At 34.8% G+C, this 18,341-nt stretch overlaps 2 protein-coding genes across 2 annotated transcripts; one reads left to right on the plus strand and one right to left on the minus strand.

Annotated features, from left to right (window-relative positions):
* Nucleotides 1-6,504: 6,504 nt before the first annotated feature.
* Nucleotides 6,505-11,042, plus strand: LOC139866538 (UDP-rhamnose/UDP-galactose transporter 6-like). Its single transcript, XM_071854792.1, has 6 exons — nucleotides 6,505-6,642; nucleotides 7,137-7,398; nucleotides 7,503-7,687; nucleotides 7,785-7,985; nucleotides 8,109-8,270; nucleotides 10,537-11,042. Exons 2-6 carry the CDS (start codon nucleotides 7,269-7,271, stop codon nucleotides 10,843-10,845), a joined length of 987 nt encoding a protein of 328 aa, XP_071710893.1. The 5' UTR covers nucleotides 6,505-6,642; nucleotides 7,137-7,268; the 3' UTR covers nucleotides 10,846-11,042.
* A 3,508-nt stretch (nucleotides 11,043-14,550) lies between these two features.
* Nucleotides 14,551-18,140, minus strand: LOC139868837 (tryptophan aminotransferase-related protein 4-like). Its single transcript, XM_071857180.1, has 5 exons — nucleotides 17,751-18,140; nucleotides 16,447-16,741; nucleotides 15,518-15,822; nucleotides 15,141-15,421; nucleotides 14,551-14,780 (listed from the first exon to the last, which is right to left on the minus strand). The coding sequence occupies exons 1-5, from the start codon at nucleotides 18,077-18,079 to the stop codon at nucleotides 14,551-14,553; spliced, it is 1,440 nt and encodes a 479-aa protein (XP_071713281.1). The 5' UTR covers nucleotides 18,080-18,140.
* Nucleotides 18,141-18,341: the final 201 nt, after the last annotated feature.

Raw genomic sequence — 18,341 nt, forward strand, 5'->3', positions numbered from 1 at the left:
TATGCTTTTTATCTGCTACTTGCGAAACTGACAGCAGATTATTTGACATCTGCTTCACAAAATTCACTTTATCAAAACTAACATTAGCATTAGCAATCACACCCTGAGTTGTAATAAAACCTCCTTCATCTCCTGCAAAAGAAACAGATCCTCCATTTACTGATTTGACATTAGAAAGTAAGGACATATTTCCTATCATGTGCCGGGACGCCCCACTATCAACAATCCAGGTATTTCTACTCGGATCGTAGGCGACCTGCACAACAAGAAAAGAAGTTAGTTTGAGATGGACACCCATGCCCGAATGGCAGTGGGTTTCCCATCGACACCAATAACTTGCACATCCATCCATTGACCCTTTGATCCCGATGGATCATTGGACTTGTCAACAACCTTTGTCTCGGTTTTAGGCTTCCAAATGGTACGTTTACCAACAGATTTCTCATAATAGTCATTCGTTTGAAAAATTTTATTCACACCTGACTGTACCCTTGTGGATGAATTAGCAATAGAATTTGACTTTGGTTTATAAAAACCTTTTGAACTATTACTTGAAGTACCTATGGAACTGGAACTAGAAGCATAGTGTGTAGTTTTCGTTTCAGTGTCAGATTTTCTTTTTGGTGTTTTCCAACGCTGTTGACAGTTAACAGCACAATGACCCTTTTTCCCACATTTATTACAGTTTTGAGTTTCTTTTGTACGTGTTTTTGAACTCAGATGCTTATTGGGAAAAGACTGTTTCATGGGTGACATAGGCTTCTCAACATGATGTTTCAAGCCTGGTCGACGGTTAGGATGCACATATTTAGGCACATTGTTAGTATTAGGGCTCCTTTTATTAAATAGTTCTTTAGGTGCTTGTGTAAGAACATATTCTTTATCTAGGTTGAGTCCCTGCTGATACTTGACAGGTGTCTGAAATATTTTCTTTCCATTAGCGTTCCTAGAGTTTACTTGTTTTCTAGGTGTGGGTTGTCCGCTTTCACTAGCCTTACTAGCATTCAATGGATTTTTCAGGATAGTAATTGGTTTGGATTTTGGTGTCACAAACTCTGAAACTTTTTCATACTCTGAATCAGATTTACTGTCCTCAGCTAAGTCTTCAACAATTGGCTTAGTGCTATCTGATTTTTCATTCTCTACAGGCTTAACACTTAGGATTTCACTAAGGCAAGAATCAGAAGGTTTATTAATGTACTCATTCCTAAGAGGAGGAGGACACTCTTTATAACCTAAACCCTTTTTACCATCATTCTTGTTATAGACAGTATAGTCAATGACATATGACATTCGCTGCCAAGTGTCATTTCTAGCCTTTTCTGACTCATACTTAATCTTAAACTCTTCCTTTTCTCTCTTAGCACATTCAAGTTGATTTAAGTACATCATTATGGCCTTTTGGTCACCTGAAATTGTAGCTCTTAAATCATGAACTTGATTTTCTAGAGTTTTGATTGTCTCTCTAAATTCCTTTTTATTGTTAAACTGAGTTAAATTAGTCTCGTATAGGCCTTTTACCTCAAGATAAGCTGCTTTAACAATCCTAAGTTCCTGTTTTACTTCGGGACAGTATATACATCCTAAGGGGATATCATTCAGCTTAGAAACTATGGATTCAAGTTTAGCAATTTCTAACTTATGATCAGCACAATCGTTACATACCAAAGGAAATTCAGTTTGTACCTTAGAGTCACTTGATGTGTTTGCCATGAACGCATACTGCTTTTCTTCAGTCTCTGATTCAGGTTCAGATTCTGAACTAGAACTGGAACAGTCAGAATTATTCAACTCAACTGAAATCTTGACATCATCTATTACAATAGTTTCTCCATCTGATGAAGACGAACTACTGTAATCCGTCCATACATCTCCATCATTGTGCATTGCGTACTTGAACTTCTCATACACTCTCTTGTTAAGAACACCTCTTCTAACATATCTGATCATTGCATAAGTTCGCTCAATTCTTGCTTCCATCTTGCAGATGTAACACATGCATTCATTCGCAGTACCAATACAACCAGCTTTCTCTCTTTCTTGTTTCTCACTTTCAGTTTCTTCTTCGGTCTTAGGCATTCTAACAACGTTAGCATGATTTTCATCATCAGCAAATACTGTCCAATCACAACCTTCGTCTGAATATGTTGCAATTAAGCCTTTTGCTTTATCATTTCTGATAGTATCACCGCTCGTTGTTTCAACTGGCACATTAACCTTTGTCTTATTATACTGATTGTGAAATGGGTTGTGAAAACCAGTTTTCTGTGGCCTGGTACATGTTCTTTTGAAGTGTCCTAACTCATTGCAATTAAAACATCTCACTTTTGACATATCAAAACCTAACTTAGTATCTCTAGTAACACCTAAGCTCTGTTGACCTGTCCTTTTCAGAAATTTCTTCGCTCGTCTAATCACACTACCCATAGCCCAGAGGATATCCATCTTTTCAAGTTCATCCTCATCAATCTGCTCATAATCTTCTGCTTCTAAATGGGCATTACCAATTTGACCACCAACCATTTCATTATAAGAATTAACTACCAAAGCAACTAAAGCCATATCTTCCTCTACAACTAAAAGGGGCCTAGTTCTTAAATTCTCAGTGTTAAGAACTATAGTTTTTGGCTCCTGTCTAATGGTGGACTGATTTGTACTACTAGGCTTATTTACTTGGGTTGGAAACATCACATTTTGAGCAGGTTGTGATCTATTTATAGCACTATCATTAGAAACAAACGCTGTTTGTAAGGGAGCATGAACATTGCTCAATCCAGAAGTACCAGCTTTGTAAATTATAGGACTCTGTTGACCCTCAAGACATTTCTTCTTGGTTTCCATATCCAAGTCCTTTACCATCAATTTTGATGTGAATTTATCTAGGGTCAGTGATTCACCAGCAGACGAAGCTCTGTCTTCTATCTGTTCAATAAACGCATCCCACTTGTGTGGTAAACCATCTGTTAATTGTTTGATAGCTTTCTGTTCTGTAACTTCTACACCTAAGTTACCCAATTCAGAGACAAGATGACGATAACGAATGATTGTCTCTTCTAACGTTTCATGACTTAGAGCAGCAAACCTTTTCCATTCACTTTTGATTACTTTAGCTTTCTTTTCACGATACGCCTTATTTCCTTCGACACCTATCTTAATAGCATTCCAAAGAGAATATGAAGTTAAGTGCATTTGATATTGATGATAAATATCACCGTCTAAACCCTGGGTCAATTGAGCATAACATCTACATTCTAAGGCATATGTTTCTTTTTCTGTCACGCTATAATCTTCATACTTTTTACTATTACCATCAGTACCTAAAGGCTCTTTATATTCATGTTGTATCAAATCTCACATTCTAGGATCAAGGCCTCTAATGTAATTCATGAACCTAGCCCTCCATCTAATGTAATCATTTGTATTATCAAGTCTAGGAGCACGATTGGCACTACTATCAGATAGTAAAATGTTTTGAACACCGGAAGTAATTGCCATTGCCTGATCAGACATTTTAAATTTTGATTAAGGTTGAATATGATCCTAAGTCGGTCGACTGTTGGTGACAGTCGGTCGATGAACAGATACAGTCGGTCGATGAACAACTACAGTCGGTCGACTGTCAATGATTACTTGGTCGAAGTTCTGTTTACATTTAGGCAAATGGTAGTACTTTTTCAATCGGTCGATGTTCCTTCAATCGGTCGGTTTAGTACTTAAGTCGGTCGGTTTACAACTTAAGTCGGTCGGTTTATCATATGTTGGTCGGTTTAAAGACAATCGGTCGAACTAACGACAATCGGTCGAAATACACGAAAATCGGTCGATTGTCTCCTAAGTCGGTCGACTGTAGTTTCTTTCAGAGCCAGAATCAAAACCAAAGGTTTAACGTAAAAGTATACAAAATTCAATCCAAAACCAATTTTTTGACCCAAAAATATACCAAGAACTCGTTTAAAACAATTGATTCAGCAAGCCATAGCTCTGATACCACTTTGTAGACGCTGAGAGAGGATCTTAGAATCAACCTAACACGATCTAGAGGCGGAATAACAATAGAAAGAGCTTAAACGAATATCTATGGGTTTTCGGGTTCGTACAAGTCAAACCAAGACTAGATCTTGATAAACACGAAGCCTAGACTGACATTCTGTGGTATTTGGACATGAAGATTGAGAGAGACTCGACCAAGAAGTGTTTTCGTGTATGTATTATGTGCTGAGTTGTTTTTTTTTAATTAATGAAGATTAATTAGGCTTAAATACCTCAGTTCCTATGTCGGTCGACAGTGAATGACAGTCGGCCGACTGACCATGTCAGTCGGCCGACTGTCGAATAATATTACGAATCATATTTAAACGTTTACAAATATAAAATAACACATCGACAATCAACGTTTAACAATATTACAGGTTACAACATGATCGAATAAAACGTTAAAGTTCATGGAACTAGGGATTACAAAATATGCACTAACATTAATTATATAAAGTGTTCACATGTTACACAACTAAGTATGCACATGTGAACAGAAAACTATATATTTGATTCTATAGGTAATTTATAAGTTTTTTCAAATTATTGTATGTCCATTCTTACTCTCTATTAACATTTATGGGTGATTCAATTTGTTCACATGTGAAAATCTTAATAAATTAATAGTTCTCGCGGTTCTCGCCCCTTTTTATGGTTCTCGTTTGAACTTTTGGCTATATATATATATATTAAGAAGTACGACAATGAGTGAACGAGTTAATTAAATTATGCAGTTCTCTCGCGTTTGGACACTATAACAGAAGATGTTGTGCAAAAAAGAAAGGAAAAGAAGTTTTGCAAAAGCTAAGGCCGAAGCTCTCTCGGCGATAAAGTACGGTTTTTAAAGAGAGCACATGTCTGATATGTAACACTATATGCAAATCTCACATCTCCTATTAACATGAGTGATCATAAGATTATAAGGTAATACTTATGCTTAAATGACAAAACGCGTTTTGAAAATCACAGGCGAAATAAGTGTGTGCGTACAAGTGCTCCTTCTGGGAGGTGTTGCATGATATTTATGTTTGTAAAAGAAATGTGATTTCAAGTGTCTATGCTAAAAGATAAGTTAGGTGCACTCTTTTTTTCTCATTTAATGCATATATAATTAATATATAATATATATTTGGTTAAATGAACGGTTTTTAGTTAGCCAGTGTTTTAAGATGATTAAAAATAACAATAAATATATAAGAAAGTTTCATGAAAAATTAAAGCGCATCAAAAACGAGAAATGCATAAAAGACTCGACGAGCCTTGAAAGTAGAAAGCAACACAAGGAATCTAAAATATATCTAAAACTGAGACTCGCCTAAACCATATAAAACTTAATCAAAACACAAAGCGAGACAACTAACAACTACCCGCACAAACTGAAACAAGATCAACACAAAGATTACAAATTGAAGTACACAGAAACAAACAACCGAACAACACACACACAAACACACACACAAACCAAACAAACCCTCACTTGCCGCGCTGTTTATCTGCAAGACGTGTTCACTTTTTGGTCTTCATTATCGGCCTTTGGAATTTGTCATCCACCTGTTGATATGTAACCTTCTTCCTCGTACGAGATAAGTAGGATATATCCGAAGACAATCTGGACACGGTAGATATCGATATGACGACATCCGGATCCATAGCAGGAGAACATCCAAGAAAGTCATCGCCCCGAGTCTCTTTTAGAGAGGTCTTGAATCGACTCTACGAAATCGATATCAAAGTCATTGTCTCACAAATTAAAAGATCCATCCGGCCACAATCTTACATGTAATAACCCCACTCTCAAGGCCAGTGGCGGAAGGTGAAATTTTTTTCTAGGATGACCCAATAGAGTAAAATATGCATAAATGAAGTTTTGGATGGCCCAATAGAGTAAAAAAGTTTTTAGCCCATAGAATATTAATAGAAGTCCACTAGTAGCCCAAAATTCTAGGATGACCATGACCCTCCTACACCCAAAGGAGGATCCGCCTCTGCTCAAGGCGGTTACTTTCAAGCAAGTCGAAGACACTTTTTTAAGCATGATCATAGGTTATCATTTGGTGTGGTTTGTTCCTTATTTGGTATGCTTTTTGTGCGGTGTTTTTAGTTAGGTGTTTGGTTAGTTTCTTTGTATTAAGTTCCGGTTTACCCCGTGTGTATTTCGACTCGCTCTTAGATAGTTATCAGTTTGTTTGTTTTAGACTTTCTAGGCGCCAGGCGTTATTTTGTGGGTCGATATTGTTTCGTATATTTTGAAGGGTCCATTCATTTTTGATAAGTAGATACATTATATTTAAGTTTTTCGTTTTTTAAAAAAAAAAAAAAAATTTAAAACATAGGATTAAAAAAAAAAAAAAAAAGAGAGGCCAAGTGTATATGTGCTATTGGGTCGGACTCTGACCCTGAACCTGACCCTGACCCTCTAAAGGCTAAACATTTCAGTTCCGTTTCTAATTCCATTCAAGTCTGTCTGTCTATCAAATCGAAAGTCCCCACGCGCTCTCACGCGAGCACAAACACACCGTTAAACAGTTTCTGCTCAATAAGTAAGCAAACAAGCAATTAAGGGTTTCTTTTCCGGTGATCCGGATTCATTTACTTCTGTTCATTTTAAAGGTCCGTATTTACTATTTTCATGTTATTCAATTCAATCAAGCATACAACTGACTAAAATTCTCATATCAAACTGAAAAGTTTGTAGATCTGTAACTAATTCTCTGTATGACAAAACCGCTTGATCCAATTTATTTCATTTCATTTGTGCAATGTATGTATATACATTTACATATACATATACATATACATATACATATACATCTACATCGATCTTATTACCAATCGATCTGCACTTATATCAGTTTAAATCTCAATTTGTTGATTAGTTTTATGTTGAATTAATCGCATTAGCTGTTGTTACATTCAATTGTTGACGATTATTAATTAAATTGCAGCCTGCTGTATATGCCCTAAGCTAAATTTGTAGTACTCCATATCAATATAAATTCAATCTCCATAATTTATACTTTAGTGTGATTGTGATTGTTGCTACATTATAAAATGAGTGTTTGATTATATTTTTAAAAAATATTTGTATGTTCTTTTTTTTGCAGGAGAAATTATACTGAGCCAGAAGCTAATATTGAATTGCAAAGTATCATTATCAGTGTGACTTGAAGGAGTTAAAAGGAACACTAATATATATAAATAAATAAGTTCAAGTATAATAGCGATAAATAGTGAATATGCCTCCATCGAGTAAGGCGGATAAGAAGGCAGCAGTAGACGCTGCAGCATGGATGTTCAATATAGTTACATCTGTCGGGATCATCATCGTCAATAAAGCACTAATGGCCACATATGGTTTCACTTTTGGTACTAATATTTTACTAGTGCATTTGCGATATGTATTATTGTATCTCTGATCTTATATTATTACTAAAAATATTATATAATAATATACGTTTGTATGTATGCAGCAACAACGTTAACCGGATTGCATTTTGTAACTACCACATTGATGACGCTTGCTCTTAGATGGCTGGGTTACATTCAACCATCCCATTTGCCCACTCCCGAACTTATCAAGTTTGTCCTATTTGCTAATTTCTCCATTGTTGGAATGAATGTTAGTCTGATGTGGAACTCAGTTGGATTCTATCAGGTATATCATTTCCAACTGATCCTTTGAATTATGTCTACTTTATTTATATTTATATTTATATAATATAATTTTTTATTCTAACTGTCATTTATGTCAGATAGCAAAGCTGAGTATGATCCCGGTTTCATGCTTGTTCGAAGTTGCGTTTGATAAAGTCCGGTATTCAAGGGACACAAAACTGAGCATAATGGTTGTTCTTCTAGGTGTTGCAGTTTGCACTGTTACTGATGTTAGTGTTAATGCTAAAGGTTTTGTTGCTGCTTTTATCGCAGTATGGACTACAGCTCTTCAACAATATGTAAATACTTCTTTTACTTCATTTCTTATAATTATATTAGAATATTAGATATTAGATATTAATGAATTATAGTGATTTAAGTTTTCAAGTTGTCTTACTTTTAACTTGTTCTGTATTGTACAGTATGTTCATTATCTTCAAAGGAAATACTCGTTAAGTTCTTTCAATCTGTTGGGCCATACCGCACCTATCCAGGCAGGATCTCTTCTACTATTGGGGCCGTTTCTGGATTACTGGTTGACAAACAAGAGAGTAGACGCTTTTAAATATGATCTAGCATCAATGGTAAGTGTACCATCATTTCATCTACAGGTCTATCATATACTTTGATGTCTGATTATTGTCAGTTACATTATTTGTGGTTTAGCATTCACATTTAACATGTGTACATTGTAAATAACTGGCAGATACAAGAAATTCATATAGTTAAAGCATGATAAGAAAAACAATGCTCCTAAGTAAAAGCATTATGCTAATACGGAGTAGTAGTAATAATGGTTAGACTAGAACAAGGGGATAAGAAGTTTAGGAATCCTAGGTTCAATTTACGTGCATAGCTCAGTTGATTTTGAAGGGGATATTGTTAAAGTAAATTGTCACGTTTTTCAAACTTTGCTTACACTAAAAAAAGAGGAAAAAAACCTTTTTTGCAAAATTTCTAATAAAGAAAAGAATTACTACAAGACTGCATGAATGGTTGTTACCAGAATTGTTTTTGTCATAATGAATTATTAGTCAATTTTTTCCTCAATATATCCAAATTTCTATTTTCTCGTGAACTATAGATGTCATCACATAGCAATGCTAATGTACCTTGTCAAACATTCGGCTATTAACAAGCCAATTGCACGGTCCGCTTTTAAGTTATTAAAAATTGAAAAGGTGTTTCACACTTCCACCCTGGTAAGATCACCGATTAACAGGATGGATACTTTTACAACAACAACAACAAAACCCAATACCACATGAGTGGTGTATGGGGAGGTGAGATGTAGACAATCCTTCCCTTATCCGAGAATAAAGACAAGTCATTTCTCCACCCAGAGTGAAAACAGTCTCAAAAGTAGAGAAAAATCATCCCACTCTCTATTTGACGGCTAGAGAGATTGCTTCCGAGTGGACCTCCGGCCAATAAGTAGTAAAAAAAAATTTTAAAAAATAAAATAAAATTAAAAATAAAATTGAGACGCCATGAAAATGGTAAAGTCAAATCTCCATGGGTTTTAAATCCTGTTTGAAATTTACTTTAGGCTCTAAGAGTCAGTCAAGTCGTCAATAAATCGACGCTTGTTGTCGACTCAATAACTAGAGCCGTAGGATGGATACTTTTACTAGGATGGATACTTTTTCTAATATTCAGTAACATTGTTATCATTGCTCGTCATAAAAACAAGAAACAAATAACATCATAAGCCAACAATTTTTACAACAAATATAAAGATAAAAAATTAAGTGTAGATTTGTCAACCAAAATAAATGTTTACAATGATGAAGGAGTGAAGGGGTAATAAGCTCTTTAAATATTAAGTAGCATTGTATCATCACTCAATTAGAACTTATTGAGTGTTTAAAAAACGTAATGGGTAAGATCTACAACTTCGGTTGTTTATTCAGCTAATTGGTTACTCGACCAATAACGAATTTGTTGTAATAATCACTTCTTTCTTTCCATTATTTGAATTTCACATATTTTTAAATTCCAAAGTTAATGGATATGTAAGGAAAGGAAAATCGGTGGAACATGTTTTGGAAATTATCACTGTTTCGTTAGCTTGGCAGATTTATAACTTAGAAACAATTATGGAAATACATTAGAAGATTGAGAAACTTCAAATGGACTTAGATGCTCCTTGGTACAAAGAAGCTTCAAGCAAATAAATTTTCTCTGTGAAGCCTTGAAGCATCTCGATGAAACCTACAATGTAGTGTAATTTGTTGATGATTTTATAGGATATTTCTCGAATGTCTTCGATCACATCAGGATTATCCAGGTTCATTTGAAGCTACTCGATCTTCGAATGCAGTTCAATAATTCTTTTTAAGTTGTAAATCTATCAAGCTAACGAAAGAGTGATTGTATCCAAAACCTATTCCACCGATTTTGCTTTCTTTACATATCCATCAACTTTGGAATTTATAAATAGTTCAAATGATGAAAGGCGGAAAGAATTGTTGCAACGGACTCGTTTTTGATCAAGTAACCAATTCGCGGAATACACACCGGAAATTGTAAATACAAACCATGACATATTTGAAGTAATTCCCTGATGAGCGATGATAACAATGTTAATTGAATATTTAAAAACCTTATTACCCCTTCATCACTGTAAAGGTATGTTACATTTATTTTGGTTGACAAGTCCACTTACTTTTTTATCTTTCTATTTGTTGCAACAATCATTGGCTTCTGATGTTATCCATTTCTTGTAATTTAAAATAGTACACTTATTTATTTTTATCTTTAGATATTCAGTAACATTGATATCATTGCTCATCACGGAATTCAGTGCAAGTCCAACCCATTAATATGGATTTATTTACCTGTGCACAGGCTTTCATATTCATATCCTGCACAATTGCAGTAGGGACAAATCTTAGCCAATTTATCTGCATTGGAAGATTCACTGCTGTTTCCTTTCAAGTCCTGGGCCACATGAAAACCATACTTGTTTTGATTCTCGGGTTCACATTTTTTGGGCGAGACGGTTTGAATCTTCATGTGGTTGTCGGGATGATAATAGCCATAGTAGGCATGATTTGGTATGGCAATGCATCTTCAAAACCAGGTGGTAAAGAACGTCATGCCTATTCGCTTCCCAAAACCAATAAGGAAACTTCAGGTACAGGTGATAAGGTCTAAGCGTATTGCATAGAATCGATGAGAGTTAGTTGATAGTCGCAATTTCGCCTACACAACACAAGATTTATCCTCTTTTAATTAAATTATTATCATATTTTTAGCATATGCTTTGTTATTTTTCTCCCATTTGATATGAAGATCCCTGTGAAGCTAAATGTTCCTTGCTATCTGTATAATATATTTTGCATCTTAATGTAGTGCAGAATGATAAATTTATACGATTGATACCGTTTATTCTTATTATTGGTTACTGAAAATTGGGTAGTATGTGGGTAGTGAATTAATCAACTATTAGGTATTACTTACACATGTGAATTAATTAATCAAGATTATAGTACATTTTACATGCTAGGCAACGAGATAAGATTACCTGAACAATATCAAACCAGCAAGCTGTCTTAACTATAGGTGCACAAAAACCGGATCCGGACCGGATCCGGATTTAAAAAAACCGGACAAAAAAAATCCGGATTTTTCCGGATCCAGTTCCGGTTCCGGATCCGGTTCTCGGGGTCGGTTTTTTTTCGGATTTTTTTTCGGAATCGGATTTTTTTCGGATCTCGACCGGATTTTTTTCGGACTAAGATCTTTGTCGGATTTTGTTTTTTACTGGTTATATTTTTACCGGTTCGATTTTTATAACTTTTGAACAACAATAATATAATCAATATAAACAAAATATATAACGCTACAACAATTATAAATAATACAACAACATTTTTATTCAAATGATTAACCACTAAAGATAATATAAATAACAATAACAATACATTTATTTGAACGATACAAGTTACAACTATAAGTATACAAAAGTTAATACATTATTCGAGCTTCGGCATGGCCATCACCCGATAATGTATTACGAGCAAAGTATATTGAGCTTCGGCATTGCCATCACCCATTATACATTACTCGACTACTCGTCTTGCCTTCGTCGTTCGAAATAGTCTTCACTTGCTTCAAATTCGGGGTCATCAACCGCAAATGTTCGTTGGTAATTTGCAATATATTCTTCCATGTTAATGGGATCATATTCACCTTCCTCCACTTCGGTCTCGGTATTTCCTTCGGTTGATGAAGGTGATAATCCCGCTTCTATTTCTTCCATCTCTATAAAATCTTCAACGTCATTATCTAACGGACATTCTAATGACGTTTGATCTTGTATCCTATCTACCCCGTCCAAATAATCCTTCAAACATACGCATACTTCCACGGCTTGGGGGGTAAGTCTTGACCTTCTTTCCGAAATAATTCGACCGCTAAGAGAAAAAGCCGATTCGGAAGCTACGGTTGAGGCTTGAACGGCTAATAAGTCACGAACCATAGCGGATAATATTGGATAGGTGTCTTCTTTTGTTTTCCACCAAGCCAAAACATCAAAGTTGTGAAATTGTTCGGGATTCATGTTTAGTGCAAAGTTTCCAATTTTGTAATTTCCCAACTCGCTTGTGGGTGCCGATGTTCGGGCACGTTTTGAAGCGTCTTCACGTAATTGGTTAAAAAGAGTAATATTAAGGTCTCGGGCCCTTCGAGAAGATGATCCGCTCTCAAATTGGTCAACAATTGGGTTTGATTGTCGACCATAAGTTGTTGCATAAATTGAAAATAATTGCTCAAAGGTGTCATTAAATGCGAATATTTGGTTGTTTATATAGTTGGGTTCGGCGTCTTCGGGACCATGAATACAATCCAAATTTTGATATATTGTTGTCATCAAAAGTTCCACCCCACTAAAATTGATTTTCGGGTCAACAGCGGCCGCAAATAAAAAAACTTTGGGTATTGTTCCAAAATATTTTTTTAGTTTTTTTCTTATGTGAAAAACGGTTTGTCTAAAAATACGATTATTTGAGTTCGCAAATTCGTTAATTTTTTCCGTCATTATATAAAGTTGTTGTAAAACTAGTGAGCTAGTTGGGTAATAAACACCCGAAACTTTTGTCGTTGCCTCTTTAAAAACTTGTAAAAAATTTGTTAATGCTTCCAAGTCATCCCATTCGTCGTTATCAATCGGTTCGGAATATCCCTTTCTAATTAGTCTATTATTAAAACCGATTAAAGTTTCTTTTTGTCGTAATATATTTTCAAACATAAGACAAGTAGAATTCCACCTAGTATTATTATCAAAATAAGGACCTAACCAAGTGCCATTACAATTTTTAACAAAATTTTTATAGTTTTTATGTCGTTCGTTGCTCGTACGATATATCGTTACTAATAATTTTCTAAATTTATCTTTTAACGAACTACAATAAGTTAAACAATCTTGAACGGCCAAGTTTATAATATGAGCAACACAACGTGTATGTATAAACGCACCATTTAAAACCGGTTGCATTCGTATTTTTAACATATCCATGGCACTAGTATTATTAGAAGCATTATCTAGCGAAATAGTAAAAACTTTATCGATTAAATTATATTCAGTCAAAGTGTCTTGTATAATTTTTCTTAAATTATTACCATTATGCGGATAAGCAAATAATTTAAAAGCGATAGTCCGTTTCATTAATAACCACGAATCGGGATGGAACCAATGAGCGGTAACGGCTAAATAAGAATTTGTCGTTCCGTGTGGTGCGGTCCAAACATCACAAGTTATAGAAACTTTATGTTTATATGTTCGAAAACCTTCAATTATATCATTTTTAGCTTTTTTCCATAATTTAAAAGCGTCACGTCTAAGAGTAGTACGACTTACATTGTCATATCGCGGTTGTAGTCGGTTGCGAATTAGCTCCGTAAGCTTTGGATTGTCGAAGTGGTTGAAAGGAAGCCCTTGTTGAATGACAAACCTTGCCAAATCTTGACGAAGAGCTTCTTGATCGTATACAAAAATCGAACCATCCCGACCAAGTGTAGGTTGTGTCGGGTCTTGAGCGGCCCCCGAACAACTTTTTGCAAGATGTTTTCTTAAAGTAGAGTTACCCGAAACACCTAGGAACTTACCACATCTCTTGCAACGAGCTTTTTCTTGATTATCGGTCATCACGCACAAGTCGAAATTAGCCCAAACGTCGCCTTTACGACTCGTATTTTTGATCGTACGAACATCGTTGTTGGTATAACGTTGTGAAGATTGGGCAACGGAAGCGGCATCGGAAGCGGATGCTTGTGAGTTATCCATTATAGGATTAGTAAGTAGAGTTTAGTGAGTAATTATAGTGTAATTATAGAGTTTTTTGAGATTTAGAGAGAATAGAGAGAATTAGATGGTGTGTTTTCAACCAAAACCCAATACCATCTATTTATACTACACTTGAAGGGGTAAAATGGTCAAAAAAAGTTCAAAAAACTGCAAAAAAAACGCTCCAAACGGCTAGTTTTTTTTTGATTTTCGAACAGCAAAAAAAAAAAAAAAAAAAAAAAAAAAAAAATCCGGTTTTTATCCGGTTTTCAAAAATCCGGATAAAATCCGGTTTTTATCCGGTATTTATCCGGTTCTGGGGCAACGGCTAGATCCGGTCGGATCCGGATCGGATCCAGGAACCGGATCCGGTTCTGACAGGATCCGGATCTGACAAGATCCGGTTTCGGATTTTTTTTCGGATTTTTTTCGGATCCGGTTTTTTTGTTCACCTGTAGTCTTAACTATACTACACGAGCACAAGCGGTTAATAGACATAACCGACCCGTCTCTTTTAATCTTGTATGTTCGTCGAAATAATACACACTATATCAATGTTCGATTTGATGAGCCATTCACATTATCTGTACTGCGCCACCATTGATATTATTTTCAAGAGCGACTAATTGTGTGAGTCGTTTCAGAAGCAACTCAAAGTCGTCTTGACTCTTAATGAGACTTAACCGGACACATCGATCCCCTGCACTAAAGATGCTTCCACTACGACCTTTTATTTTTCCATCTGTTTCTAGTACTTTCCCGCAATCCTGATCTTCTTCTCGCTCACATTTTACCCAAGCATAGGCTACATTTAATTAACAATATAACGTTTATTAAACATCATATTTCATACATTGTATGGGAGAACTGAAGGCGGTGTTTGATTTTTAAAATATTTTTGTCCGAAGATTTGTAAACCACATTAGTAGAGAAGATGTGGTCTCGAGATAATGTAGGCCAAAGTGCCAAACATCAAAAACTGTTTATTTTTTCTCTGTAATATTGAGAAACATATTTCTAAATCTGCAGACTTGCAGACAAAGGAAGACATTGTTTTATCTTATGTTATCGGAAAAACAAACATCTGCGGGCGCACAGACATAAGACATAATAAGATCTGAAAAATGAAATACAAACAACACCGAAGTAAGTTAAGATGAGTGACCTGGAGATGGTAGCCTAGTTTGGTTGAAGAAACTGCAGTGCAGAGGATGTCTATGTTGTAATGAAAATCTTGTTGACTTGGAGAATACGGAAGTCAACCTCGCCCAACGGTCCCTCATTTTATCATAAGCAAATTCGAAAAGTGGTTTTCCGTGATCTTTAACTGCTACTTTTAACAGCTGCAGAACTCTTAATTGGGTGTCTTTTGATATGCTCATATCAGCCACTGAGATATAGTTTAGCATCTTGTCGTATACATCTTTATCCTTTATAACCGCCCACCTATTCATACGTACATATAATACGATGATTATGATGACGATATGTATTACATTACATTACACGTGTTATGAATTATTAACCGTATAAAGTATGTACCCAAAACGAGTACCGGCATGGCCAGTGAGTTTTGAAAGGGTAAAGATCATGAGATCACGATCTGAAGGACTTGGGATAGGTGTAAAATGTGGCCAAAAATAGGCATGATCGTATATCGTCTTTGCTCCAAGAACCACGGATGTCTTCAATTCACCATCAGGATTGTTTGGTGAAGTTACGAATTCAACCACATTCTTGTTATTTGTCGGAATATTGTTGTTATTGTTGTTCAATATCCACGTATTACTATCTCCTTGAAATTGAAAATTCTCCGAATGAAAGAAGACCGTTTGAGCATTATACATCTGTAGGAAACAACAAATGATCATAGCATATGACTGACCAGAGTTAATTGTTTCAAAGATAACATTACAACAATAACAAAATCAATACATAATCTCCCGTGTGTGGGGTATGGGGTGGTATGATGTACTTCACCCTGGAATAAATGACAAATTGGGGACGACATGTCGTCGGAAAGGTCATTTCGAACGACATGTCATCTAGAAAGGACAAAGAAATGTCGTCCCGAGATGTTCTCTTTCCTATAGCGGAAGGTAAAGAGTCCGCTTTCGAAAAGGATCTCATAGTCAGATATTGGGGTGTGCAAGATATGCAGTGCATTTGTATAGGGCCCAATATTCAAATTAGCCAAAAAAATATAGCTCAACACTATATATATTTGGACCATTTATTTATCAAGGTTTAAAAATTAAAATCAAAATATATAAATCCTAAAATAGCTGACACATTCTCGAATTGTCTTTCGTGTCTCCGCCTCGATTTCAACGTCAACATTTTTCAATTCATTATCAATTAATCTCTAAACTTAAGGTACTAATTATTATTTTATTAATAAATGGGGTTCATAAAACTAACAGGACGACCCTAGAAATGACCTTCGGCCTAGTAGCATTAAATATAAATACCGGATAGAATGGGATGGTAGCGAGGACATTGGAAGGCGAAGAAGAGTTATCGGAAGAAAGGGCGTAAACGGCTGCATTAAGGAGTTGAGATGATCCGATCCCGAATACCAAATATCGTCCTTCTGTGATTGCATTCCCGACGATCGCATGCATTTTACGGATGTATTTCTCTAACTCTGATGACATTGTTGTGTAGTCAACGTATCGATAACTCATACGATGCCACCCTGATATCATCACTGCACTTTCAGTTGCGTGTTCCATCCAAAATGGTTCCAAGAATATAGGATCCCCACTGCATCATCATATCATAATTTATCATCTCATTTGGATAACGATAGTAACAACTTGTGTCCTACTGTATTATCATTTTCAAATATTTCTATTTGCAGTGCTTAGCGGTGTTTAATATCTGATTTTAAACCATTTAACTCAAACCCGAACCTGATGAAAATAAAAAAAAAATAAAAACGGAGTTGAATTCGGTTTTTCCGTTCGATGTACAAATTTGAATTCGGTTTTCGATTTTACTTTTTTGAATTCAGTTAAACCGAAAATCGAATTTGACTAATATTATATTAGCTAATTAATGTATATAGATCCTAAACCGTTTTAGAAATCAAAAGTCGAATTTAAAATTGATATTTATGATGGTTTTAGTTAAGTTATGATTATTATTATTATTATTATTATTTTTTATTTCCTTTTTAGTTTCGTTTTTTTTTCCGGTTTCGGTTATGATATTTTGAAATTAGTTTCTGGTTGATTCTAAAATTTTTAAAAATGAAAAAACCAAACTAAATAAACTTAAAAAATTGAAAACTAAACCAATGAAAACTACTACTTAACCCATAAAGAATAAAGCTAGAATCTTAAACTTTAACTGAAGGTGAGATATAGATTGAAAATTGAAACTAAAATGTACTACTAATAGTTAAGAACTTATATACTGTATTAAAACTGTAATACAGTAATATTTAACAACTTAAATATAACTATAAAAATAACAAATGGGACATGTACCTAGCACCGATAAAAAAAAGAATATAACGTACACGTAATATTTTTCATCGATAAATATTTGTCTAAGAATATTCATCATAGAATATCTGTTTACGAATATTCATTGATCAAACACTGATCGTGACATATTATTTAATGTAAATTTGAAGATTCTTTGAGTTTATCTATAATTGAGTTTAGTTCTCTGTTAATATCATATAACTCATAAATACTACAGTAGTATACAACTGACTGAATATGAAATTATTCAAATATGAACAAGTAAAAAAAGATCTATGTACCTATCAGCATCAGCAGGACATTCGGGTGACAAAATCGAGCAATCAAGACCACCATAACAATCATAACACTCGCAAACAGGTCGAACTTGACCTTCACTTTGTTCGTAATTAACAGGACCATCAAGATACGCTCGGCCATGGCCCGAGCACGATATGGCTGCAACCGCTTCAGCCTCTGCTGCTGCTTTTTCACTCCAACTCAAAGAACACTGTCTCTCTATAAACTGATTACTTCCACTATGATACAGAATTATTATGTATGATAACAATATTATATTGATTCCTATGGAAATCAATAAACCAAAAGTATACTTGTTAGCTTTCATCATGTAATATTCAATAAAAATTATTATTCTTATTATTGATTAGAATTAGAATTATGTTATTATAGTTAAGTAAAGTGGAAGACCTCTTTATAGAAATGTCTTTCCGGGTATATAAAAACAAGTCTTCTTATTGATGGTGATGTTGGTCCATATATGGCTTCATTAGCATCACATATATTTTTTATTCTTTTAGAGATGATTAAAATCTACAGAATTATTAATAGAAGTTTTCTAATGGCAACCCTAAGAGTTGTCATTAAGATAT

The sequence above is a fragment of the Rutidosis leptorrhynchoides genome, chromosome 9, assembly GCF_046630445.1.
Source record: "Rutidosis leptorrhynchoides isolate AG116_Rl617_1_P2 chromosome 9, CSIRO_AGI_Rlap_v1, whole genome shotgun sequence".
NCBI classification, from domain to species: Eukaryota; Viridiplantae; Streptophyta; class Magnoliopsida; order Asterales; family Asteraceae; genus Rutidosis; species Rutidosis leptorrhynchoides.

Excerpts from the sequence above, each read along its gene's own strand:
- LOC139866538 (XM_071854792.1), top strand. The coding sequence starts at position 7,269 with ATGCCTCCATCGAGTAAGGCGGATAAGAAGGCAGCAGTAGACGCTGCA. Across the intron at positions 7,399-7,502 it reads CACATATGGTTTCACTTTTG|CAACAACGTTAACCGGATTG; the intron begins GTACTAATATTT and ends GTATGTATGCAG. Across the intron at positions 7,986-8,108 it reads CTACAGCTCTTCAACAATAT|TATGTTCATTATCTTCAAAG; the intron begins GTAAATACTTCT and ends TGTATTGTACAG.
- LOC139868837 (XM_071857180.1), bottom strand. The coding sequence starts at position 18,079 with ATGATGAAAGCTAACAAGTATACTTTTGGTTTATTGATTTCCATAGGA. Across the intron at positions 16,742-17,750 it reads TGTCCTGCTGATGCTGATAG|TGGGGATCCTATATTCTTGG; the intron begins GTACATAGATCT and ends ATGATGATGCAG. Across the intron at positions 14,781-15,140 it reads AACTAGGCTACCATCTCCAG|CCTATGCTTGGGTAAAATGT; the intron begins GTCACTCATCTT and ends AATTAAATGTAG.